This window comes from Rhinolophus ferrumequinum, chromosome 15 (assembly GCF_004115265.2).
Source record: "Rhinolophus ferrumequinum isolate MPI-CBG mRhiFer1 chromosome 15, mRhiFer1_v1.p, whole genome shotgun sequence".
NCBI classification, from domain to species: Eukaryota; Metazoa; Chordata; class Mammalia; order Chiroptera; family Rhinolophidae; genus Rhinolophus; species Rhinolophus ferrumequinum.
In genome coordinates this window covers 10900368-10927096 of record NC_046298.1, presented here as the reverse complement: position 1 = coordinate 10927096, position 26729 = coordinate 10900368, and the positions used below count along the sequence as shown (strand labels likewise).

General features: G+C 45.0%; 1 protein-coding gene across 1 annotated transcript; it reads left to right on the top strand.

Annotated features, from left to right (window-relative positions):
* The first annotated feature begins 10356 nt into the window (after positions 1-10356).
* On the top strand, positions 10357-25799 carry GOT2 (glutamic-oxaloacetic transaminase 2). Its single transcript, XM_033128631.1, has 10 exons — positions 10357-10618; positions 15323-15479; positions 16573-16701; positions 18744-18803; positions 19541-19702; positions 19918-20022; positions 20374-20524; positions 21026-21191; positions 24281-24431; positions 25398-25799. Exons 1-10 carry the CDS (start codon positions 10530-10532, stop codon positions 25518-25520), a joined length of 1293 nt encoding a protein of 430 aa, XP_032984522.1. The 5' UTR covers positions 10357-10529; the 3' UTR covers positions 25521-25799.
* Positions 25800-26729: the final 930 nt, after the last annotated feature.

The window sequence follows — 26729 nt, the reverse complement described above, 5'->3', positions numbered from 1 at the left end:
AAGGAATCACCAGCAGACTAGATGAAGCGGAGGATTGAATCAGCGATTTGGAAGACAAGGTAGCAGAAAACACCCCATAAGAACAGCAAAAAGAAAAAAAGTTCCCCCAAAATGAGTATAGTTTAAGAGACCTCTTAAACTATCCTTAAGCATAACAACATTCTCATCATAGGGATACCAAAAGGAGAAGAGAGAAAGCAAGGGATTAAGAATCTATTTGAAGAAATAATGACTGAAAACTTTCTTAACCTGGCAAAGGAAATAGACATACAAGCCCAGGAAGCAAAGAGAGCCCCAAACAAGATGAACCCCAAACAGGCCCACACCTAGATAAACTATAATTAAAATGGCAAAGGTTAAAGACAAAGAGAGAATCCTAAAAACAGCAAAATAAAAGCAGTTAGTTACCTACAAGGGAGCTCTCATAAGACTGTCAGCTGATATCTCAAAAGCAACATTGCAGGTCAGAAGGGATTGGCACAAAATATTCAAAGTGACGAAAAACCAAGGACCTACATCCAAGGGTACTCTACCCAGCAAAGCTATCATTTAAAATCAAAGGACACATAAAGAGCTTCCCACACAAGAAAAAGCTAAAGGAACTGATCACCACCAAACCAGTATTACATGGAATGTTAGAGGGACTTCTTCAGAATGGAAAAAACAAGATGAAAAATACGAATAATAAAATGGCAATAACTACCTATCTATCAATAAATACCTTCAATGTAAGTTGATTAAATGGTCCAATCAAAAACATAGGGTGGCTGAATAGATAAAAATCAAAAACCCTTACATACGCTGCCTATAAGGGACTCACTTCAGATTGAAAGACACACACAGACCGAAAGTAAAGGAATGGGAAAAGTTATTTCAGGAAAATGGAAACAAATAAAAAAACAAATGCTGGGGTAGCAATACTTATACCAGACAAAACAGACTTTAAAACAAAGGCTATAACAAGAGACAAAGAACGACCCAGTAATCCCACCTCCTGGTATTTATCCAAAGAAACCCAAAACATTACTTTGAGGGGATGTGTGCCTCCATATGTTCACTGCAGCATTGTTTACAATGGCCGAGCTATGGAGGCATCTTGGATGTCTGTCAATAGAAGACTGGATAAAGAGGAGGTGGTGCATATATACAGTGGAGTATTGCTCGGGCAGGGAAGGGAATGGGTTCTTGCCATCGGCGGTAACATGGATGGAGCTGGAAGGTGTTGCACTGAGTGGAGTATGTCAGACAGTGAACAATGGTTGCAATGTGATTTCGCTTATGTGTGGAATCTAAAGAACAAAATAAACAAACAAAACGGAAACAGACTCATAGATACAGGGGATATTTTGATGGTTGCCAGATGGGAGGGAGGTGGGAGTGTGTGAAAAGAGGGAAGGGATTAAGAAGTACAAATTGGTTGTAACAAAATCGTCATGGGGACGTAAGGTAGAGCATAAGGATTCTAGTCAATAATATTGTAATAACTATGTGTGGTGTCAGATGGGTACTAGGTTTATCGGTGTGACAGACGGGAGGGGGGTTGAGAGGCAGGGCGAAAAAGGCGACGGGATTAACAAGTACAAATCGGTAGTTACAAAATAGTCATGGGGATGTAAAGTAAAGCATAGGGAATGCAGTCAATAACGCGGTAATAACTGTGTATAGTGCCAGGTGGGCACTAGATTAGTCAGGGGATCACTTCTTAAATTATAAAAAGGTCTAACCATATGCTGTACACCTGAAATTAATATAAAATAATATTGAATGTCAACTAAAACTGAAAAATTAAAAAGGGGGAAGGTGAAGGGCAATAAGTGGCCCAAATTTCCAGGTATAAAACAAACAAGTCATGGGAATGTGATGTCCAGCCTAGGGAATAAAGTCAGTAATATTGTGACAGCGTGGTACAATGTCAGATGGTTTCTGGACTTATCATGGTGATCACTTCTTTAGGTATATAGATGTTGAATAACTACTGTGCACACCTGAAACTAATATAATATTGTATGCTAACTATATTTTTAATAAAAATCTTTTTTAAAAGGCAAAAATAAATTAGAGGACTCACACTTCTTAATTTCAAAACTTACTACTAAGCTAGTAATACAGTGTAGTGGTACTGGCATAAAAATAGACATATAGATCAATGGAAAAGAAGTAAGAGTCCAGAAATAAACTCCTACATCTACAGTCTTTTTTTTCCCCAACAAAAATGCCAAGACAATCAAATCGAGACAGAATAGTCTTTTCAACAATGTTACTGACAAATCTGGCTAGCCACATACAAAAGAGTGAAGCTGGACCCCTACCACACAACACCAACAAAAATTAACTCAAAATGGATCAAACGCCTAAACGTAAGGGCTAAAATCATAAAATTCTTAAAAGAAAACAGAAGGATAACTCTCTATAACCTTGGATTAGGAAATAGATTCTTAGACATGGCATAAAAAGCACAAGAAACAAAAGAAACAAATTTGAACCTCCCCAAAATTTAAAACTTTTTGCATCAAAGAACATTAGCAATAAAGTAAAAAGACAGCCCACAGAGTGTAGAAAGAATTCTTACACCTCAGCAATAAAAAGACAAACAATCTATATTTTAAATGGCCAAAAGACACCTCCAAAGAAGATATACAAATGGCCAGTAAGCACATGAAAATATGTTCAACATCATTAGTCATCAGGGAAATGTGAATCAGAACCCCCATAAGATACCACTTCACACCCAATAGGATAGCTACCATTTTAAAAAGAAGAGGAGAACAATAACAACAAATATTAATGCCACCAACAGCCTTTGTTTTCTCATTATTCCTAGGAAGCCTTTTCTTTAGTAGCCTTACTCTATTTTTTCCTTCACCCAGGTGGAAAGAAAACCTTGGCACCAGAAGTCTTTTTTCTGCCTTCAGAGCAGCTAAACCCAGGCAGAGTGATGGTCTGGAATCTGAAAGGTTTGGATTCTACTTCCAACTATACCATGAGCTCACCTCTTGATTTGAAGCAAGCCATCTTCCTTCTCAAACCCTGCATTTTTCCATGTGGAAAGAGAGGAAGTTGAGCTCGGTGGTCTCTGTGTTCTCACGCAGTTTGAGCTTGCTGTTCCATTCTGAATCAATGGCATCTAAAGGCAGCTTTTGATCCAGCAACTCCGTGGTTTGTCAGCACCGCCTCGTGCAGCAGCTGTCTGGTCCTGTGTGGTGTGCAACAGCCTCTCTAGCCTCCAACATGCAGTCTCTGGAGACGGGACCAGCTCGAGGCCATGTGTTTTCAGGGAGGCTACACCACATCCCCCATCAATGTCCACGCTACTGTCACCCTCACGCTTGGGGAAATGCTCTCTCCAGTTTGGGGGATAGCCTGTGTCTACTAAATCAACGGCTTGGACTATTGTGATCCTGTTATTTTCTTCTTTAACAATTAAAAACATTGAGAACTGTCGCTTAAGTTATGTGAAGGGGTTTACTTTAACGCACAAAAGCGATGAGAGCTACACCTGAGCCTGAAAGTGGGACCAGAAACAATGGCTCGGATTAGGGCCGGAGAACAGCTTCAGGTTGGAAGTTACTTTTGTGGCTCTGTCAGGCCCTTGCATGATTCAAGCATAACTTATTGTGATGTGTACCTACACTGGCTTCTATTTCTCCCAACCGTGCTTAGAAGGAGCACAGTACAGCCTCCAGCCTTGGCTTTGACGTCATTGACTATACCCGTCTCCAAGGCCTGGGGCTTGTCTGAATGCCCTCATCACCCATTTGGAGCTTGCACACTTGCAGGGAGAAAAACGTTGAAGACCTGGCCGGCTCTGACTTTACTGATCTGTGACCTTGTGGCAAACACGTGACCTTGCCGGGCCTCAGACACTCTTCCTCTACAAAATGGGGCTGATAACCCTGCCACGAAAACCTCATCAAATTGCTGGTGAGACAGTGCTTGCCCCTCCCCAACTCGTGCTGTAATACCTGGAAGCATCTCGGCTTTGTTTATCTGTACCTCATTCTCTGACGTCTTCCCGCCTTGACTAGTGCTGCTCTCTCGTCCTTCCTTTTTCTTTTTTGCTTAAAAAACTTTTACTCATTCTTCTAGACTTGCGTGAAGTGTTTTCGCCTTTAGGTGGTTTTTCTTGACATCCCAGGCTGGCTGGCTCTGTTCTGCACTCTTCCAGCAGAGACACATGTCCGTGTATTTATGTTTGTCACAGCACTTAGTGAACCCGAAATCACACTTCCCACCTTCAAGATGCCCACAGGCTTGTGGCAGATGCAGCGTATCCTTTTATAATTGCCCTTTTCTGCAATGCCCCCCTAGGGTGGCTAACACTACCCTAGCCACTTAATGGCTAACTGTTGAGAGTGGAGGTACAGGGGTGCAGGGGGCAACAGGCAGTAAAGGGACCCAGGGGCACGTATGGGTGCGGCACTGGCATAGTCTGTGACAGGGGAGGAGTCCAGCACCTGCCTCTCTGTCAGTGGGCAGATCCTGCAAAGCCTCCTCAGGGTTGTATGAAGGCGATTAGACTCTACTCTGAGGACATGAGGGAGCAAGGGGTGTAAGCAAGGAAGAGACACGATGGGCCACATATTTTAGAAGGATCCCGCCGGCTGCTATGGGGAATGTGCTGGAAGGGCAAGAATGGAATCAAATGGTCCAGTGAGGGGCTTTTGGAGTGACCAAGAGAGGGCTGATGGTGTGGCCTTGTGGATGAAGAGAGGAAGGTAGCTTCTGCTTCCTGTGATAACAGGATAGCGAGGGCTGAATCCCAGCTCTGCCCCTCCCTGGCTATGGGCTTTAGGCACCAACTTCATAGCAGCATTGTCAGAATTAATGAGGGAATAAATGTTTTAGTAGTGCTATTCCAGACATGTTCTGGGGGTAAACTGGGGAGCACGAGAGGTGAGGGAGAGCCGATCTAGGATGACTCTTGGATTTTTGGTTTAAGGAAATGGATAGACAAGTCAGAAATGACTCAACAATGGGCATGGCAGGCCTTGCGTAAATGGGAGGAGGATATATTTGGGATCTGTGGGTGAACTACGTTGAGGCTCCCACCAACTCTAAATCCTGGTCCTCAACCCCTATGGGTAGGGCATGGTGGATCCAACGTGGGCAGCCTAAAGGGGCAGAACCAATGGGGAAAACACAACAGTCCACCTTTCTGAAAGGCTAGGCCCTTTCGTGCTCTGTGGCCGTGGGTAAGTCACCTTATCATGTGGGACCCGAGCTCATACATGTGTGAATGGGGGAGACAACTGTGCCCAGGCCTGGTCTCCCACACACTGAGAGCAGGGAAGTACTGACGATGATGTTGAAACACCTCTTCTTTCAAGGATCCACTCATGTGCCACCTCCTCCATAACACCGCTCCAGAGTCCCCAGCCAGAAACAAGCCCTTTCCTCTCTGGGCTCCCAGAACCTCCACACTCTGAGCACATACAGGACTGTGTCTGGCCTCTGCCTGCCTGACAGCTGCTGGTACAGGCTGGCACACACAAGCGCTCACTGCCACGTGTGCTGCTCTGTGTCCCCTCCCTGCAAGCAGCCAGCACAAGCCCAGGGCTAATCCAGAAACTGCCGTCATGGTCCTAGCCAACATGGGGTCCTCCTGGTAAAAAGTCCAAGTGGGAAGCAGAACAAAGGAATGAAGGCACACGCAGCAGCTGCACTCAGGGACCACAGACGGACACCACTAGTAAAGCACTTTTTAAATCATTTATTAAATCCTCGGAGTTATCAGGTGGAGGCAGGTGGCTGTACTTTCGCAGAGTAGTCTCACATACACAGGAGAGTGTCTGAAGGCGCTCTATGAGCCGATGGGGAAGGTTCCCAGAGGGCCGACTAGCCAGACACCTGAATGTTCTGGGGGGGCTGGGGAGATGCTCTCCCACCCTGCAGACGGACAGAGTCAGCAGAAACTGTCCCCTCCTGCCTCCTGCTAAGGGGAGGCTGACTGTGGTGGGGCGGTGTCTGCCCCCAGGCTTCCCACAAGCTCTTCCTTTAAGGCTTTGCATTTCCCTGGGGCAGGCTGCAAGTGGAGGACGAGGGTCATGGGGATACCAAAGGCCCTCCTTAGTCCAAAGGAAGGGCTCCCTCTTCGGATGAGAGTGGCCCTCTCATCCAGCACCCCCTTCCCCACCCAAGGCCACTGAGGCAGCCCCGCAGCCTCCACCCTGGCTCATCCAGACTCCTCTGACATCTTCAGAAACAAGGACACAGGGCTTCTCACCAGATGGGTTTGGAAGCTGGCACACATCCACTCCGCACCACTCCCACATACAGAAAACTCACGTGCAAACAGGCACACACATAGACGTCTGCATGGAGACACACACCACTCACTGATTTCCACATATGCACGCAAATGCAAAACACAACAAGATCATGCTCAAACACAATCACCCCAAGTGCACATGTGTGCCCTCCACAGACAAAAAGCAGGGGCAGCAGGGACAAAGGAGACAGCTAGGAGGGGCATAAGACATGCTTTGCCACCTTCCTCCTCCACTTGTGAGATACCGTACGTCCTGCAAAGTTCAGATCAAATGCCATCTCTGCCATGAAGGCCGCCCTGATTTCCCACAGGAGCACTGGGTCCTCCCTCCGGTGCCCCTCCCCTGGCTCTCTCTCCTCCATCTGACCTTTGCCACATTCTGTCTCCTCCTAGCACAGCTCCCTTAAAAGACAGCTAGTGTGTAACGTACCCTTTGCACTTTATTTTGTTGCCCCTTCCTTTGGACTCCTGTCTAGAATGGTGATGTGCTGGCTGGAGTTGTAGCTACCATCTTGGACCACGAGGTGAGGGCCACACCTTAGGGAGGGCAGAATCACAAGCTGGAAGGACCTGAGTCTCCGAGGACTTTGTGGGGCAAAAATGTCACGCCAGCCCTGGACTGCCTGTTTCCAGATTTTTACGTGAGAGAAATAAATTTTATTTTGTGTAAGCCAATTATTTTGGGTCTCTGTCACTTGCAGACACCCCGTTTTAACTGATACACTGGGAATTATTTCTGGCTCCTTCTCCACCTCTCCATGCATCCAATCACCAAACCCTTTTAATTCTACCTCCTTGATATGTTCCAGATCTGTAACCTTTTCTCTGTTGCTGCTACCTCTCCCTGAACTCCGACCATCAGCATTTCTTGCCTGGATCACTGTGTCAGCCTTCTTTCTAGTCTCCCCACCTCTTAGGCTTCTCTGTTCCGATCCATCTTTCAGACCAGTGACTCAAAGTAGCTTTTTTTGAGGAAGTTAAATATATACATTACCGAGCTCAATATAACAAATACCCATACCCACAAGAGTGACAAGTGTTAATCGTATCTGTAATTTTTTTATGAAACAAATATGACAAAGTTGTATTGTTCCCTCTACAAGAGCAGACACCCTCTCCTGTCCTCTTGATCCGGTGCTGGACTGTATCCTTGGTGGATTTTTTCAAACTTTTACATACCTTTATGAATGAATGTATGGTATGGTTTTGTATCGTTTAAAATTTTATCTAAATGGTGTCGTATCATGCCTATAGTTCTGCAACTTGCTGTTTTTGTTTTTGAGGTCTACCCATGTTGATACCTGTAAACTGAGTTCATTCATGTCTGTAGCTTCTATAGAGCTCCACTGTGCGACTCTAATAGCACATCCATCTATTTCTCTAATGATGGGCAACTCGGTTCTTCCTCTGTTTTGCTTTTATAAACAATGCTTCATGGACATCCCTATACATGTGTGAAGTCGCTAGGGTCTACACCTAAAGTATAATTGCTAGGTCTTGAGGATAGTGGTTGGTATGCGTTGAAATGCATCCCCTAAATCGATACATTTAAGTTCTAACCCCAGGTACCTGAGAATGTGACTTACTTGCAAGTGGGGTCTTTGTAGATGTGATCAAGTTAAGGCAAAGCCATTAAAATGGGCTCTAATCCAATACGAGGTGTCCTTATAAGAGAAGAGATAGAGACACACACACACACAGGGAGAGAATGCCATTAAAGATAGAGGCAGACGCGGGCTGCTGTGTGCTGCTGTGCTGTGGGCTACCGTGTGCTGCCAGGAGCAGCCGGTGGCCAGCAGCCAGCGTGAGTGGCCAGCAGCCAGCGTGAGTGGCCAGCGGCCAGCGTGAGTGGCTGACAGCCAGAGAGAGCTGTCGTGACCGGCTGACCGACTGCCTCAGCAGAGGGGAGCGCAAGGCTCCTAATACCAGCATGGGCCAGGGGGCTGTGTCCTACACAACTAGACTGAGAAACAATGGCTTGAACTGGAGTGGGGAGGGAGGCGGAAGAAGGGGAAAAAAACAAAACCCGAGCTGCCATATACTACCTACTCCTCAAACACGATCAAGGATGTGAAAATCTTAAAGGATTATGCTGCTTCAATCTTTCTGATAATTCTCATTTAATAGAAGATGAGGTACAACAAATCTATAACATGGTTTCCAATATTAAACAGCAGACAGGATTCTTTGGTTTAGATTTTTCCTTCCTTACTTCCCAGCTTCCCAGTTTAGAGGGACTTAAGGAAACTTTTCTCATTTTTCTTTTGTCTTTTATTATAGGTATAACCTCATGCTGTTGCCCACAGTGCGTTTCAGCTTACAGACTACCCACTGGTGGCTATAACGGCCTACAACACAACCACAGCTTCACCTGGATTTGTTCATCTACCGGGGACCCTCAGATAGACCTCTGGACAAGCCCTAGCTGCCGGTCTCCCTACACCCTTCCTCAGCCAGAAGTAGCCAGAGCAGTCATCGCCCCTATCCCCTAGTGGCAGTGAGGGTTACGTCTTCAGAGGGGGGATTGAGACAGGTTAGTTAGCATGTCCCTAGGTAGACAGGGGGGGTCCCTGGTAGAATAAACAAAGACAGCTGTAACCTGAAACTCCAGGTTCTGGAAAAGTCTCCTTCACTCCAGGACAAATATATGAGAAGGTGCCTTAAGGTTGATAAATTATCTTAAATCCCTTTTGGCCGGACAAAGGAGCAGATCTGATAGATAGGAATGGGTTATTTCGTTATTCCCTTCAGGATGGACAAACGGGACAAACCTGATAGATAAATTCCATTAGAAGGCTCCAGCCCCCTTCCCCAAGCAGACAAGGGAAGGTATAAAAGTAAAAACTTTTGCCTCAGTCACTGCGCTTCCCAGTTTCGGGTACCTCCTCCCGCTAGGGAGCTGCAACCTCTTCTCCTGCTTTTAATAAACTATCTTCCTTTTAAAAAAAAAGGAGGAGGAGGACGAAGAGGGGGTGGGGGAGGGGGAATGGGAGGGGTGAGGGAAGGGGAGGAGGAAGGGGAGGGGGAGAAGGAGAAGAAGAAGAAGGCAGAGATTGGAGTGATGTGTCAACAAGTCAAGGAATTGCCAAGGATTGCTGGCAACTACCAGAAGATAGAGGACAGGTCTGGAACAGATTTGCCAGATTGCCAGGAAGGAACAAGCCTTGCCAACATCTTGATTTTGGATTTCTAGACTCAAGAACTGTGAAAGGATAAATTTTTGTTGTTTTAAACCATCCAGTTTGTGGTAATTTGTAGGAAAGTTGTGTGGCAGCTGTAGAAAACTAAAAGAGTCGTAAAATGCAAAGTTGTGGCCTGTGGGAGCATAGGATGAGGTCAGAGAGAGAACAGATGAGTCTGAGACAGCAAATTGGGGCGACAGTAAATCAGGGCTGGACTGGGAAAGGCGACTGGACTTATTCATGCAGGCAGTGTGATAACACAGAGGATTAATTAAATTGGCAAGGGACACAGTTCTACTGGTGTTTTAGAGAAAAGTGATAGAGAAACAGCCGTTGTTTAGAGTAAATCTGTTTGAATTATTCAACTTCCAGAATCTCAAACTCATTTGTTTTTTCCTTTAAAAGTTATTAATTCCCTTCCACACACAACTGCAAGGATTTGACAAACTCAGGTTTGCCATTAATAACCACAGGTTATTGTGCTTACTAAAGCCGGCCCTGTTTTTAGACATAATCGGCTAATCTCACTTGATCCTCACAAATGCTCCACGAAAAAGGCACGTTATCATCTCCATAGCAGAGCTAAGGAAACGTTCAGGAAGGCGAGGTGATTTGCACTTAGGGAAACATCCGGTTGAAGATTTAGGGTGGGCCACCTTGGCTACTGGCTGGCTGTATGGTGTTGGGCAAATTACTTCACCTACATGAACCTGCATTTTGCAATCTTTCAATAATGGCGTAACAGCTGCTAGTACCTCTTCGGTCCGGCCCGTAGTGATGAAATGAATGAAGCGTGTCAAGCGCCACAAAGCGCGAAAAGCAGTGTCGTCACCATTTCCCGGGACCACGTGGCCCCGGCTGCGCAGACTTGCGGGGCGGGCCGACCTCCGGCTCAGCTCTGGCCTAGACCCTCGCTCCGGCCGCCAGGGTCCGCTGTGACGCGGCTCGGGCCTGGCCGCTCTAGCCTCCCCTGGGGACGTCGCTGTCCTTACCTTCGGCAGGAGCCCGCGCCTCCGTCTTTGCGCCCGCTGGCCCTCCGCTCCGTCCTGCAGCTACCCACTGCCCGCTTGCCGCCCACCATGGCCCTGCTGCACTCCAGCCGCATCCTGTCCAGGGTCGCCGCCGCCTTCCACCCAGGCCTCGCGGCCGCGGCTTCTGCCAGAGCCAGGTAAGCAGGGGAGACGGAGCCGGGACAACAGGCCTGCCTAGCCTAGCTGTGGGCGCTCTAGGACATCGAGACACCCCCACCCACACCCCAGCACACACACTTTCTCTGCCACCCCCTCGGCTTCACTGGGGGCTGAGGATTGAGCGGCCGCGCCTCACAGTGACCCTCGGGGACCTACATCCCTCCCCTCCCCTGCCCCCAGGACCGCAGGAGAGCGATGCAACGCGTTCCCGAGTTAGAAAGTGTGGCCCTCTACGGCACCCGGACTCCCATGCTAGGGTTGGGGGTCACGAGAAGCCCATTCGGCACAGGTTTGGGGGGGCTCGGAGGGTAAGGGGAGAGAGCTCGTGGGCTGCGGCGCCGGGCCGGCCTCGCGTGGATTGGTTGTGGCGCCCGGGACTGCCTCGCGCCAATTGGCTGCGGCGCTGGCGGGGAACGTGTGTGCCACGCCTGTGTCCTTGACAGGCTGCCCTGGGGGGCCGCGGTGCCCACCTGTCGTGGTCTCCCTGGGGCATGAACGGGGTTGGCAGGCTGGCGGCTGGCTGCAGTTTGCGTGCCCCGGGAAAGGAAGCTCACGGGTGGAAGGTTCCCGGGACTCTGGCATTCAGGCCCGGCTATCCTCTGCATTCGATGACCTTGGCGCACGGCATCCTCCCGCGCGTGTTACCGCCTGAGTCACCCGTGACACCACCCCCCGCCGTTTGGCCTTTGGATGGAAGAGGGTTGGGGTGTAGTGCACCTCTTTTTTAAAAAAAAAACCCTTAGGAGGTCTGGCTGTAGGGAAGTGGCCATCTCTCCATCTCGCTCTGCTCTTTCATTTCGTAAATATTTCATCATCCAAGTTTCACAGAGCCAAGCACTGGACCAGTTGCTGTTGATAGATACAGCCATGAACAAGCTTGAGGGAGGGACAGGTGTCACCCAAAAAATTACAAGTGTATAATTTCAAATTGTGTGATAAGTGTTTCGGAGAAAAAGCCCCCTGCATTAAACGAATTAATAATTCCTTCCTGGTGGAGAGACCTGAGCCAGGCGATTTAATTCACTCAAGAAGCCAATTGGGTGTCCGTAAGGACTAACTAATCAGGAACCCAGTCTCCAAACCACCACAACTAGATATTAACTCCAAGGAGCAAGGCCTTGACCTTTTGTGCGCCTTGGCCTTTTGTTTGAATGTATATATGATGTCTGCAAGCCAGCAGAACAGTTTGTCCTTTACAGAGCCCCCACTCTTGGCGGTAGTTTTGCCCAGGCTTTCACACTTGCTTCTCTCCCTGATTTGGTTCCTTCTTGGCTCACTGTCAAGGTGTGCTCTTTAAGTCAGCCTACTTAGCGGACCAGAATTAGGAAGGGAGTATCATTTACGCAGTAAATTTGGAGAACAGAAAGGGGTGCATAAAATTATGGGCAAAAGAAAGTGTGTTTCCCCACCAAAGTAATCTTAACCTCATCTTATGGATTTGGCTGGGTGGCCTACAGCTCTCCTTAGAGTGCTTGGTGAAAATCCCTATGGGTGTGACTTTTGAGTCATTCTTTCAGTTTGAGAGCCTGAGTCATTTTGCTGTCCTTTCCCCCATCAGAATATAAATTCCATGAGAGTAGAGCCCGTACCTACTTTGTTCACTGTCATATCTCAGCACTTAAAACAGTGCTTGCATGTCTTTCAAATTGAATTTTTTTTTCCTGTCTTCCGCCTCCCCCACCCCCACTCCGATTGAAGCCGTTGTTTCTCAGTCTGCCTGGTATTATGAGCCTTGCCCGCCTGCCTCCCCCCTGCTGAGGGAGTCGGTTGCCAGGCGTGGGTCAGCAGCTCATGGCAGCTCTCACTACTCACACTAGCTGCTGGCCATTCACACTGGCCGCGTGGCCAGCTCATGGTAGCACACAGCAGCTCACGATGGTTGCCGGCCACTCATGCCGACCTCTGGCTGGGCAGCCCAGCTTCAGGTCCAGCTGTTGTTCACAATCTTAGCTGTAAAAGGCGCAGCTCACTGGCCCATGTGGGAATCCAACTAGCACGGAGCTCCAACCACCTGAGCCACCAGGCCGGTCCAAATTGAATATTTTTATTTTAAACTTTGATTTTTTTTTTTTTTTTTTTAGTTAATGCAATAGAAACAAATATGCCATCTTAATATTGTATGTTAGATAAAAGTCTAAGCATATAGGGAAACTACAGTTGCAAAATGTATACCAAAAATATAGTCTTAAAATATTTGAGCGCTTACAGTTCAGGTTTAAACATGATACATGACTGGGTGATAGAACCAGATGCCTGCTAACTGTTCAGACAGCTAGAAAGAACCTTCTCTCCAGCCACTATAGGAGTGATCTTTACCTAAAGCCAAATGTTTAAAAGTGGAAAACATTGAAAATAAATTCAACTAATTGAAGTTTCTTTAAAAAAAAAAAAAAAAAAAAAAAAAACTCATTCTAATATAGTAAAGCCCTGGCAGTTGATATTCTGACACACTGAGGATTTGCCCTGTTTGTCCTACTTAATTTTCACATGTGGGTTATTTAAATGGAAGTCTCAAGTTTAAGTGTTTCCTCTAGCTTCATTTATAAAACAGCACTAAACATTTAACCTTTTCTTCTTGACCTGTGCTATAAAAGCATAGTGACATTAAATCAGACATAGCGACAGGTCAATGAAGAAAGAAAAATATGCTGACGTAATTTGATTTATAATGATCTACTCTTAATTATTTAATTCTGATTAGTTAATTTTTTTTTTAATTGGGGAATATTAGGGAACAGTGTGTGTGTGTTTCCAGGACCCATCAGCTCCATGTCAAGCCTTTGTTTTCAATGTAGCTGTGGAGGGCGCAGCTCACTGGTCCATGTGGGACTCGAACCGGCAACCTTGGTGTTATGAGCACCTAACCAACTGAGCCATCCAGCCACCGCTAATTGTTTAATTTTAATCAAATAACTGAAGAAGTATCATGCACGAGATCCTTGAGAAAGGCAGTGTGCAATAGTGGTGCAGTAACCAATAGTTAGCACACCAAAATTATCATAGTTTTTTAAATTTTATTTTGCAATTACAATTAACATTCAATATTACATTACTTTCAGGTGCATAGTATAGTGGTTAGACATTCATATAATTTAACGAAGTGATCCCCCTAATAAATCTAGTACCCACCTGGCACCTTACATAGTAATTACAATATTATTGACTATGTTCCCTGTGCTGTACTTTATATCCCCATGACTCAAAATTGTAGAGTGTGTTTGCTATTTTTAGCTCTGTGATCATGAGCAAGTTAGTTAAACTCATAAAGTAAGAATGTGAGGGGAAGCATGTTAAAAACTATAAAGTAGGGATGGCCCGGTGGCTCAGGAGGTTGGAGCTCTGTGCTCCTGACGCCAAAGGCTGCCGGTTCGATTCCCACATGGGCTAGTGGGCTCTCGACCCACAAGGTTGCCGGTTGGTCTCCTCAAGTCCCTCAGGGGATGGAGGGCTCCACCCCCTGCAACTAAAAGCGGCAACTGGACCTGGAGCTGGTCGGTGCCCTCCACAACTAGGATTGAGAGGACAGCAACTTGGCTTGGAGAAAGTCCTGGAAGTGCACTCTGTTCCCCAGTGAAGTCCTGTTCCCCTTCCCCAATAAAAAAAAAAGAAAGAAAAAAGAGAAAAACCTATAAAGTACTAGGTAGGTTCTTGGGGAAACGGCAGGGCACTGGAATTGACAATGCTTACCTGAATACTTAGTACCTAACATCTGTTGGTTGGCTGGTTACTATTGCTCAATGGCTGAGGCTTTGTGCTTATGTCCAAAGTGCACTGATAGGAATCACTTTGCAGGCCACAGGTTGTCCGCATCAACTTTGTCCCCCCTGCAGCACTCTTTTCTTCATCTAGTACTGTCACTTTTAAAACATCAGAGTTCTTACAGTGTGGGCAGGGAGTGTTTACCCTTTAAGGATGGAATAATGAGTAGCATGGAGGACGTGAGCATGATTCCTGTTGGAGGACTAACCAAACAGAATCCCTGCTCCTATATTTAGATTTTTGAGATTCGATATTTTCAAATTGCTTCTAGAATTCTTCTTAAAAGATACCGCTCTCAATATAGCTCTGCCAGAAGACTCAAGGCGGTTGTTTCTGAGAGAATTTCTATGCTAGATACAATTTTGAAAGAACGTGACAGATAAGTGCTCTTCACACCGTTTCACGAAGGTGCCTTTTGTCCTTGTGGTTAGAGGCAGCGACTCTGTCATCACTGAGTAAAGAATTTGGAGACAGAACCATCTTTTTAAAAATGGAAATTGCTTGCTAGAAGCTCTCCATAATATGTCCTTGGCCTTGGAAGTGTTCCTTTCACGCATCAGTTAATGACAGTGCTAAAGACAGGCAGGTGGCTACATGTTTCAAGGTCTGAATTGTGGGTAGGAAATAATGTTGCTCCAAAGTGTCTGTTTCTTTACTATTGCTTAGATAATGGAACAACCAGAAAGCCTAGAACAATAAGGAAAATCAGAGGGATTTTGAGTTTTGAAATTATTAAATCTTCTCCACTCTTCTGCAAGGTGCTTTGACGTCTTATGCATTGTTAGATTATTGGTGCCTATTGTTATATCCTGTGCATAGTAAACAAGTAAACATTTGTTTCAATGGGTTTGTGGCAGATCCAAGATGTCTCTGGCCATGGTAACCTTGCTCCTGTAACTGATGTCTTGTATTTCCCATTTTAGCTCTTGGTGGGCCCATGTGGAGATGGGGCCCCCAGATCCTATCCTGGGAGTCACAGAAGCCTTTAAGAGAGACACCAACAGCAAAAAGATGAATCTGGGAGTTGGTGCCTACCGGGATGATAATGGAAAGCCGTACGTGCTTCCTAGTATCCGGAAGGTAAGCTTGCCTGGTTTAAGGGTTTGCTTTTGGTCTCAGGAAGTCAGTTTAAAGTATTCAGCAAGTGTTAGCTATTGTTGCAAACTGGAGCACCACCACACACTTTTGTACATTACCTCCTCAACTCTTCAGCTCAATTGAATGAGGGGTAGAAACAGTTGTTCCCCCATTCGATAGATGTGGAAACTGAGACTAAAGAGGTTAATAAGGGGCTGGCCCTGTGGCTCAGGTGAGGTGGTTGGAGCGCTGCGGAGGTTGCCAGTTCGATTGCCACAGGAGCCAGTGAGCTGCGCCCTCTACAGCTAAGATGGTGAACAACGGCTGTCCCTGGAGCTGGGCTGCTGTGAGCAGCCAGAGATCGGTGCGAGCTGCTGTGGGCTGCTGTGTGCTGCCAAGAGCGACCAGTGGCCAGCGTGAGTGGCTGGCAGCCGGCAAGAGCTGCCTTGAGCTGCTGTGAGTAGCTGACTGACCACTGGCAACCGACTGCCTCAGCCAGAGGAGCACAAGGCTCATCACACCAGCATGGTCCAGGGAGCTGCGTCCTACACAACTAGACTGAGAAACAACGGCTCGAACTGGAGTGGGGAGAGCGGAGGCGGAAGAAAGGAGGGGGAAAATGAGGTTAATAAGTTGCCCAGGGTCACACAGCCAGGTCTCTGGCTCCAAATCATGCATATATGTCGTTGTTAGTGTATTAACCCTTTGAAATTCTTAGACTGGCATGTACTTGAAATACATTTTTTTTTTAATGTATCTAGTTTGATTTTATCATCTTATATCTATTTTAAGTGTTGCGCTTAAACCTTGTTCTTGTACATTCCAAGAATGCCGTTTTATGTTAAATGGTAACCAAGAGACACTATATACCCATCCACGTAAAACGTAACTTAAAAAAAAAAAAGAAAAAATGTTTTAATATTTCTGTTTGCAATATGATATATAAAGTATTCTACTTATCTTGCTTCTTGGGCAATATCTCCAAATAAAAAACAAGGCTTTACCACCAAGATTTAACTTATAAAACAGTAAATATTGATCGAGGTAATTCCAAGTAAGGCAAAGAAGCTAAATGAATGCATTTTCTCCTGTCTAGGCAGAAGCCCAGATTGCTGCAAAAAATTTGGACAAAGAATACCTGCCCATCGGGGGACTGGCTGAATTTTGTAAGGCATCTGCAGAATTAGCGCTGGGTGAGAACAGCGAAGTGTTGAAAAGTGGCCGGGTAAGCAGAGCAGATTCTGGCATCGTGCAGGATCTGTTTTTAAATTTAATAGTTTAAACAAATTTGAAATAATTTCAACAGTTTTAAGCCAATAAGAAAAGGTAGCCCCTTTTGTGTGTGATGATTGTTTTGAAGTCGCCACACTTTTGCTCATATCCCTTCTTTAGATAGTAAATTGGCACTAATTAAAGTTTTTATAATACCAATCCCAAAAGCGTGGTAGTAATATGATAGATTTAACACTGCTTTTGTTGATCACTATGTTAATTTTACATTAAATATGCTTTAGAAATGCCAAGCTCCACCTAGTTTTAAGCCTATAATTAGCCTCCACCCTCATGTCCTAAGCTTCCCAGAAACAAGCCACAGGTAGACTGTTGGGGCTACGACCATTCTGGCACACGTCTGTTGTTCCTCCACAGCCAGTTCAGACACTGAAAGGGAGCAGATCATGCTCCCTTCCTGCTGCCTCCCTCCTCTCTCAGAGGTCCAGAGAGCATCACTGCAGCCATGAAGGGAAGCACAAGAACAAGTGTCTCTTAGTTGTCTCCTTCCGGCTCCATGGGGAACCCTCTTATTGTAGAAGAAAGATAGCCGTAAAGGTCACTGGACATAAGCTTTTTGTAGGCAGATTCCTGTATGCACCCACTGCAGGCTTGCCTTTGTAAAGACCACTAGCATCACGCAGGTGGGATGCAGCCACGCCACCTGGGTGCCTGACCTGACCCGTGGGGTCATGTGCGTTCTAGTTTACTTTCTTTTGCAACAAGTATGTTTTTTTAACGGATACATTTGTATGTTTAAATATTTATTTTTCTGTGTAAGTCTAGGGAAAAACATACAAAGTAGCAAAAACTAAGCCAACATTTCTCCCCTTCCCAGCCCTCCAAGGCCAGAATAAATACATTTTATTCACAAGGTTGATCTAAGTCCACTGGTTAGTTCATTGACTGAGAGAAAAGCATACAACCTCTGCGGCATCTGTGATGTAGTTATACTCATTAATCATGGACAGAACGTGCTTTGATTGCTATCCAGTCAACCACTTTTTAACCCCTCATGGAAACTTCTGTATTTTTCTGGAATTTTTGCTTAGTCTGTGGACATCTGGTCAATTGTAACCTAAGTATGAAACTGGCCTGTCTTAAAATAACATCAGCTTGTCTTTCATAAATTGCTGTACCTTTGTGAATTAATAGTATTATCAGATCTACAGTTACGTTTTGTATCTATCCAGCCAGAGTTGGCAGAGACAAACTGTTGAATACAAGAGCTTGTTAGTTGGGTTCCCCACCATTTAATCTAGTGTCCCCCAGTCCAAAAAATTTAATAAGTATATTTTGTAAATATATATTTGTATTTCTGTAGTGTCACAAAAAAAAACACAAACACACCTTTGGTTTCTTACTCATCTCCTAAAATTGGCTGATTCAAAGAAACAGATTTACCTCGGGCATCTCTCTGTTACCTAAAAGATGAATATTTTCAGATTTCAAAAACTCATGAAGTGCACCTCTTCAACAACTTTGAAAATATAGTAATGTTATTTGAATATACATGTTGACTGGCTTTTTTTGATGTTGAGAGAGTCATTCAATCTTGCATAATTCTAGAATAATGTTTTAATGTAGTGACTATTCTTAGTGTCTTTTTTCTCTGTAAAATCACTCCTTTTTCATGGGAGTTGGGGTGGGGTGGGGATTCTGTGTCCTGAAAGTTTCATATATAACACAGGATTACACTAAAAACAGGCCCTAAGAAATTAGCTTCAGCATCAACAAAAGTGTTGGGAACTGGAGAAACAGCTCTTTTGAGAACATGAGGAGAGTCAAGTCAATCTGTCTCTTAGCAAATGGGGAAATGAAACAGTAGTGCTGTTCTCTTGTTTCCAAATACTCTTTTGGAGCACGTCTTCAGCTTCTAAAGAAGGAAGGGTGTTGACTGTACCGGGCCGTGCTTCTCTGTACTTGACATCTGTTTTGTAAAGTTGTGTGCCTGGAGGGAGTGTTGTACCTCACTGACCGTGGGTGTCCCTCCCTCAGTATGTCACCGTGCAGAGCATTTCTGGAACCGGGGCCTTAAGGATCGGAGCAAGTTTTCTGGTGAGTGTGGAAATTCCTTTGGGAAAGAACTGTAAGACAGTCTGTAAGCTGAGAATGATGGGTATTGCATGTGTATTTGCTGACCTGGAAATAAATTTCCTCTTTCTACTAAGCTGGAAGATTTCCTGTTCTCTGTTAAATGGAGTCGGGGTTAAAAATGAAAGTACTTAGAAGAAATTACAAAGAAGGTGTTATTTGTAATAATTATGAGATATTATAATAATAATAAACATAATTTATTGAGCACATGCTATTATCAGGAGCTTTTATATTTTAACTTGTTTTTTTTTTAATTTGTTTATTTTTTTTTAATTCAAGTTTATTGGGGTGACAATTGTTAGTAAAGTGACATAGATTTCAGGTATACAATTCTGTATTACAACATCTATAAATCACCCAGAGTCAGTTCTCCTTCCGTCACCATATATTTGATCCCCTTTACCCTCATCTACCAGGCCCCTCCCCCGTAACTCGTTTATTTTTATGAAGGAGGTTCACTTTACGCCATTTTACAGATGAAGAAATTGAGACTCAGAGAGGTCTTTGGCTGCACAACCAGTATGACTGTCAGAGCCTGGATTCCAACCCAGGCAGTCTCGCTACTTAATCAGCACTGTCTCTCAATCATAGAGAGGAGTTGAGTTTCAGTGGAGAAAAATGTCTTTTCAATAAAATATATCAACTTTTTTTGCCTCTCCTTTCATTGTTTTTTCATTCCCTTTCATCCCATCTCTTAGCAAAGATTTTTCAAGTTCAGTCGAGATGTCTTTCTGCCCAAACCCACCTGGGGCAACCACACGCCCATCTTGAGGGACGCTGGCATGCAGCTGCAGGGTTATCGGTACTACGACCCCAAGACGTGTGGCTTTGACTTCACAGGTGCTATGGAGGACATTTCAGTAAGTGTGGCTTCCAGGGCAGGAGGGGTGAAGGAACAAGGAAGAAACTTCCCTGTGGAGATCGGATGCCTCCCTGCTGGGTCTCAATACCTGGCTTAAAATACTGGGGATGCGCTAACTCCCAGACCTCAGGTTATTTTTCTTACTTATCAACTAATAGTGACTTAGCTCCTTTTAAAGCTGCGAAGCAGTCTCTTAATTGTTTGTCTTTTTAGAAAATACCACAGCAAAGTGTTCTTCTCCTGCACGCCTGTGCCCACAATCCCACGGGAGTGGACCCTCGCCCTGAGCAGTGGAAGGAGATAGCAGCGGTGGTGAAGGTGAGGCGGGTGAACCGGGGGTGACAGTTCTGTGTTCAGTAACTAGCCTTAGATGCTTAACCTGGCAAAGTCTTACCAGTGATAGTTAATTGACCGCAAGCCCATGTGAAGTTTCCACACATTGTTAAGTGGCCAGGAAAGAGCTCTTCATTTGCAGGATTAGCAGTTCTGTAACTGATGATACATGAGCAGTTTGAAAATGATTTTTGTTCCTCAACCTGGGTGTAGGGAATTCTGATAGAACTTGTCATTGGTCTGCCTGTGCAGTAGGCACCCACGGGTACCAGGGAGTTGTCTGGGCATCTCAAGACGAACTGCCTCAAGCTTTGGTCTTCTCTTTTTTCTTCCCAGAAAAACAATCTCTTTGCGTTCTTTGACATGGCCTACCAAGGCTTTGCCAGTGGTGACGGAAACAAGGACGCCTGGGCCGTACGCCACTTCATCGAACAGGGCATTAATGTTTGTCTCTGTCAGTCCTATGCCAAGAACATGGGCTTATACGGTAAAGTAAAAGACCCAGCTTGATATGTGTTCTGATGAGCTTGATGAAGTGCTGGGAGAGGATGCCACAGAGCTGTGGCATGTGGTGTGCGTGCGTGTGTGTTTGTGTGTTGCCTGTGTCCCTCCTTACCCAAAGAGGAAGGAAAGGCAGGTAAAATGGATTTTACTGATCATAGCCATGTCTTCTTCAGTGTCCCTGAATTCCTCCAGCAAAGAGAACTGATTCCTGCTTCTCTAAATGCTAAGTGGCTACTCCCTGAGCCAAGAAGATGGGTACAATAAAAAGAGACGTTTGAACACTCTTCAGTACTCAAACGTTCTATTGTACCTAGAGTCACCATACTAGCTGTTAAAAAATTTTACAAAAGGAAAAATTATGTATAACAAAGAGTTATGTTTCCAGTGCTTCTTATGGAAACAGATACTATGTAGCAAACTGCACCATGATTTGCTTTAGCATTTTAGCCAGACCTGGAAGACAAGACGCACTTTCTCTTTTCAGGTGAGCGTGTGGGAGCCTTCACTGTGGTCTGCAAAGACGCTGATGAAGCCAAAAGGATAGAGTCACAGTTGAAGATCTTGATTCGCCCCATGTATTCCAACCCTCCTGTCAATGGGGCGCGGATTGCCTCTACCGTTCTGAACAGCCCCGACCTGCGCAAACAATGGTAAACCTCACTGACACTCCCCAGCCACCTCCTTCCCCATCACGCAGCCTTCAAAACTGGTTCCAGTTGGCCCCCAGTGACATGCAGTATTCCACAGCTTCCACGTGTAGGAGGGGAGAAGAATGTACATTTTGTTAGCACTTTCAAATTAATGCACGGGTCTTTCCCTGTAAGAGACACACATGATTCAAAAATGGCAGTTTCTTTTATTCCATCATTTCCAGGTTAAGTAAAACCTGCCTCCGCCTCAATGTAAGTTCATATTGAAATACCCTACATAGGAAAACTTTCTTAAGAACATCGCATTTTTTTTATTTTTATCCTAATAATAGGTAGCATTGAATTGGTATTTCTGCGTGTTTTGGGTTTTATTATGCATACCATCTGACTGTCTTGGCTCCTCAGCTCTAAATTCGTGTTACTTGGTCTTTTTGACCACAATCCATGGAAGACATATTTTACCTGATGATCCTGAACACAGATGACCTCCATATGTATGTGTATATAAACAGGACAGTTTCAAAACTCAAAACTTAGGCTTTGTTTGTGTGCTCCACTCCAACATTTTCTAAATGCTAATTGCATCCAACTGCATTTAATTTATTGCCTATTAATGGGTCGTGATACAATTTAAAAAACATTGCTGTGGATCAGGGATTGGCAAACTACGTTCTGCAGGTCAAATCTAGTCTGCCCCCTATTTTTGTAAATAAAGTTTTGTTGGCACATAAGCATTTATTTTTTGATGAATTGTATATGGCCACTTTCGTGCTGTAACAGCAGAATTCAGTAGTTGTGACAGAGAGCTTATAGCCCATAAAACCTGACATGTTTACGATTTGGCCCTTTATAAAAAGTTTGCCAATCCCTGCTCTATATAATTTAGAGTTAATAAAAAGCTCAGATGCCCATGGAAGATGTGATTTGTTACACAAGAATTTATCCTGTGTAGCTGGTTAGGTAAGGGGGTATATCTCTGAGCAGCATCATGGATAGAAAAGCTAAATCTGCTGTCTGCTACCTGCAGGAAACTTCATCTGCAGCTCACCTAATTGTCATGTGGAAACTTAAATTAATCCTGTGAACATTGACGTAAATAGTCTGGTTCAGGATAGTTCGTTTCAGTACAATGGATCCATGCTAGCCTTATAAAAAATCCACTACTTTTTAAATTACAGTTTGTTTTCCATTATAAAGTCAATATGTAAGTACATTTCAGAAAGTTTGGGAAAGGGAAAAATAAACCACAACTCGAGTCACTATAACCCAGCTTTTTTTCCTTTGCCCATTATTATCCATAGTTGTCATATACTGTGAACCATACTGTTACATATGTATGCATAGGGTTGGTTTTGTTTTTGTCACTTAGAATTATACTCAGCTCCTTTTTATTTTTTTTAACTTCATATTTTAAGTGTATTTTTGTATTTCCGTATTCCCTAATGGTTAGCAAGATTTTGGGTTTTTTTTTAATGTGTGCATTTCGGTGCACATTTGAAGTCTAGGAACAAAGATGACAAAAGATACTCTGTACCCTTGGGAGTTACCATCTAGTGAGAACGGTCCACATACGGCATTGATACAAGACAGAATGGAATAAATGCTGACGAAAGGAAGAGCCATTGATTCTAGTGGGGAATGAGGGAAGATATAATGAAAACAGCAGCATTTGATCTGTGCCTTGAAGAGAGAAGGCTGTTTTCCCCAAAGGAAGTAAAGGGGCAGGGGAAAATCAGACCGAGACGTGCATGAGGAAAGGCAAAGGCGTGCAATACACATCGTGTACGAGGAGAATGTGCTTTGAAAACCCCAAGTGGTTTTGTGGCAAAGACAGTTTGAGGAGGATGTGGAAGGCCGCCAAGCTGGGCAGATGGGGGTAGATCATGAAGCACCTTGATTGATATTGTGAAAAGTCCCAGCTTCATTTTGTGGGCAACAAAGAGCATGGAGGGGTTTGCTAAGGTCACCCCAGATCTAGCCCTGGCCACACACTCATGGCCTTTAGGACCCAGGCCTCAAAGTGAATGGAGCTAGATGAGTGCGACTACAGGAAATGTAAAAATCACGCGCCATCCCTAGAGGGGCCAGGGGTTCCAGGTCCAGCCAGTAATTACTCTGCTGATGCAGTGTTGCCAGCATCTTATTTTTCAAGAGAGCCCCTAAATCCACATTTTTATGTGCAAGTGCCCAATTTAAAAATGTTTCACTGGGTCAAATAAAACATGATGAGACTGTTATTTGACCTTTAATTGGCAGTTTGTAACCTCCGTTCTAACTGCATGACCTCATCGTGAAGAGATGGTTTGGAAAATGAACACGTTAGAACAGGGAGATACACTATAAATGTTTTTACAGACATCTCGTTGGTGAGCGCCGACAAGAATTGCCCATGGAGCCATAGCAGTTGAGGGATGGGTAGTCTGTAGAAGGCGAAGATGCATCTAGAATCAAGACAGCCGTGTGTAGTCAGAGAACTGCCTTCTCCAGGTCCCCAGAGAGAATGAACCCTCTCTTCCCGGGGCTGTCTGAGCACAGCACTATCGGTTCTTCCTTTCTCCTGCCTTGTTCCGTCATCGTTGCTGTCTACGGGTCTGCTCCCAGCCTCTGTTGTAAGCTTTTAAAGGCAAGGACCATGTCTCATTCCTCTCTCTCCCCAGCACCTAGCACCTAGCTTGGCACATTGTGGGTTCACCGCGCCTTGTCTTAATTATGACGGCCGGAGTGTTTATCCCACCCTTTGTTAAAAGTAAGGTCATATTTTACTGGTTAGTCCACAGCTTTTGCCCCCTGCATAAAGGGTGGAGAGGCTTAGCCTTCCTCAGTTTTAGCATGATTCATTCATTCATTCAGTTTTTGTTCCTAATAACTCAATTACATTAACTAGTTTAGTTGCCTAATCAAAATAGTGTTCTGATATAAAACAGAATGCCATAAAATAGCTTTCTTCCTGGACCAGCACATGACTCAGTCAAGGACAAAGAATGAACCCACACGAGGGGAGTACTCGAGGAAGGTAAAAATGCTGTGAGCTGTGGCTTATCTGTCAGGGCGTGGCTGGCGCTGAGCTGCTTCCGGGTTTTTTCCCACAGGTTGCAGGAAGTGAAAGGCATGGCTGACCGCATCATCAGCATGCGGACTCAGCTGGTCTCCAACCTCAAGAAAGAGGGGTCCTCCCGCAACTGGCAGCACATCACCGACCAGATCGGCATGTTTTGTTTCACAGGACTAAAGCCTGAACAGGTGAGTGACGCCCGTTTCCCTGCAGCCGATCAGTGAATCAGTCCTTGTAAGCCAGAATTCCTTACAGGTCACCTGCCTATTCAGGATTACCCAAAAAACAGTAATTTGGGAGCCCTTTTAGGTAAAGGAAGGACGTAACATTCATTCTGTTCCATGTATTAGTTGCTCACCTGTCTGGATCTTCCATGAGGTTCCAAACTCCCAAAGAGCAGGATTTGTTTTTGATCATTTTTGTGACCACAGCTGCTTCTCAGCAGATACTAGAACAAGCAAGAGCCTGGTTATTGATAAGAGAAATAGAGATTCCATAGCTGGCTTCTGGATCTGTTTTTCTACAGATGCTGAATCTAATTTTTTCTTCACCTGTTCCCGCCTCAGAATTCATCATAGTGCTTTAAAATTGCTTTTTTTTCCTTCTATTCTAAGTATACTGGTATACTTCTAAGCTAGTATACCAAATTCTGAAAATAGGGTTTAAATGAGAAAATAGAGCCTCTGGTTTTTTTTTTTTTCAATTTTTTATTGGGGAATGTTGGGGAACAGTGCTTTTCTCCAGGGCCCATCAGCTCCAAGTCGTTGTCCTTCAGTCTCCGTTGTGGAGGGTGCAGCTCAGCTCCAAGTCCAGTCGCTGTTTTCAATCTTAGTTGCAGGGGGCACAGCCCACCATCCCAAGCGGGAATTGAACCGGAAACCTTGTTGTTGGGAGCTCCCGCTCTAACCAGCTGAGCCATCCAGCTGCCCCTCCAGAAGCTCAGCGGCAGCTCGTTGTCTTCAATCTGGTAGTTGTGAAGGGTGCAGCTCACTGGTCCATGTGGGAATCGAACCGGCAACTCTGTTGTTCAGAGGTCACACTCTCACCAGCTGAGCCGTCTGGCCACCCTGTTATTTTTCTTTTTTAACACTTGGTGATTGTGCCAGGGCTGGGAAATTCCCCGGCCTGGTACCCAAGCACTCTTCTCTCTGCAGGTGGAGCGGCTGACCAAGGAATTCTCCATCTACATGACAAAAGACGGCCGTATCTCTGTGGCAGGGGTCACCTCAGGCAACGTGGGCTACCTTGCCCATGCCATTCACCAGGTCACCAAATAATTTCCCTGACAAGAGGAAACAGAGACAACCTTGCTGTCACCTCTGCTGTTGTGAGATTCACATGGAGGAAGAGGGAGGGTGGCTGGTGGTGAGCGGATCATTTCTTTCAACCACAGTACTTAAAACTCAGCATTTGAACGTGTTTCTCAGAAGGAAAAACAAAAAACAAAAACCAAAAAAAACCATGTAGGTAAATAGGTAGAGGCATCTGTGTGGAACTTTGTGGCTCTGAACCAAACTCTCCCTCATCTTTGTGTCTCCAGCTTTTCCGAGTTTACATGTACAAGAAAGTCATAGCCAAAAAGAACCTTTCAATCACGCCATTGCAATATTTCCGAAGCTTTAACTGAAGCACCTTATGGTGTTGATCCAACATGAAAATACCACTTATTAGAGGCTTTGTGAGAAGACCTAGTTCTAACATTAACTGTCAGCCTCGTGTTTGTCTTCCCGTGATTAAGCCATCTTATCAACAGACCACATTACAGAAACAGTGTTTTGTGAAAACCAGCAAGTCTGCTGCCACTGCAGCAAGGGAAAAAAAGATGCTGTTTCCAGTCTTATTTAAGAAAAAAACAAAGAAGGCCCCCGTTTTTAGCACTCGCAGGCATTTTAGTGTTCTTCTGGCCTCCCTAGTCACTGCTGTTCTTTTCTGTAGGCACAGAGATCTATAACTAGCCTAGATTTTCATCCTGTCCTCTGCTCGACTGACCACCCACCCCAACCTACTGCATTCACTTACTTGAAGAATGAAGAACATCGTTTACTGCTCGCCCCAGGCCCTCACCTTTCTCGGCAGAGAATAGGCAACTGCACTTAAACTGTGTTTCCCTGAAGATAAGACCTAGCCGAACAATCAGCTCTAATGCGTCTTTTGGAGTAAAAATTAATGTAAGACCCGGTCTTATTTTACTATAATATAAGACTGGGTCTTATATTAATTTTTGCTCCAAAAGACGCATTAGAGCTGATTATCCGGTTAGGTCTTATTTTCGGGAAAACAGGGTACTTCAGCATCCTCTTCAGTGATTGTCTCCTGCTGGGATGTTGCCTCTGCCCAGCTAGACCTCGTACCTTCGTTCAGTGCTGTGGTGAAGTCACTCATGTCACAAAACATCATGAGTCAGGCGGTGCAAGGTGGAACCAGGAAATAACTATTCTGGGCTTTGGTCTTAACCTTCATGTGCTGCCAGCTGGGCCCAGGCTTCA

Bases quoted from the DNA above. Each gene is read 5' to 3' on its own strand.
- GOT2 (XM_033128631.1), top strand. From the start codon at position 10,530: ATGGCCCTGCTGCACTCCAGCCGCATCCTGTCCAGGGTCGCCGCCGCC. The intron at 10,619-15,322 runs GTAAGCAGGGGA...TTCCCATTTTAG, and splicing joins GCGGCTTCTGCCAGAGCCAG to CTCTTGGTGGGCCCATGTGG. The intron at 15,480-16,572 runs GTAAGCTTGCCT...TCTCCTGTCTAG, and splicing joins TGCTTCCTAGTATCCGGAAG to GCAGAAGCCCAGATTGCTGC.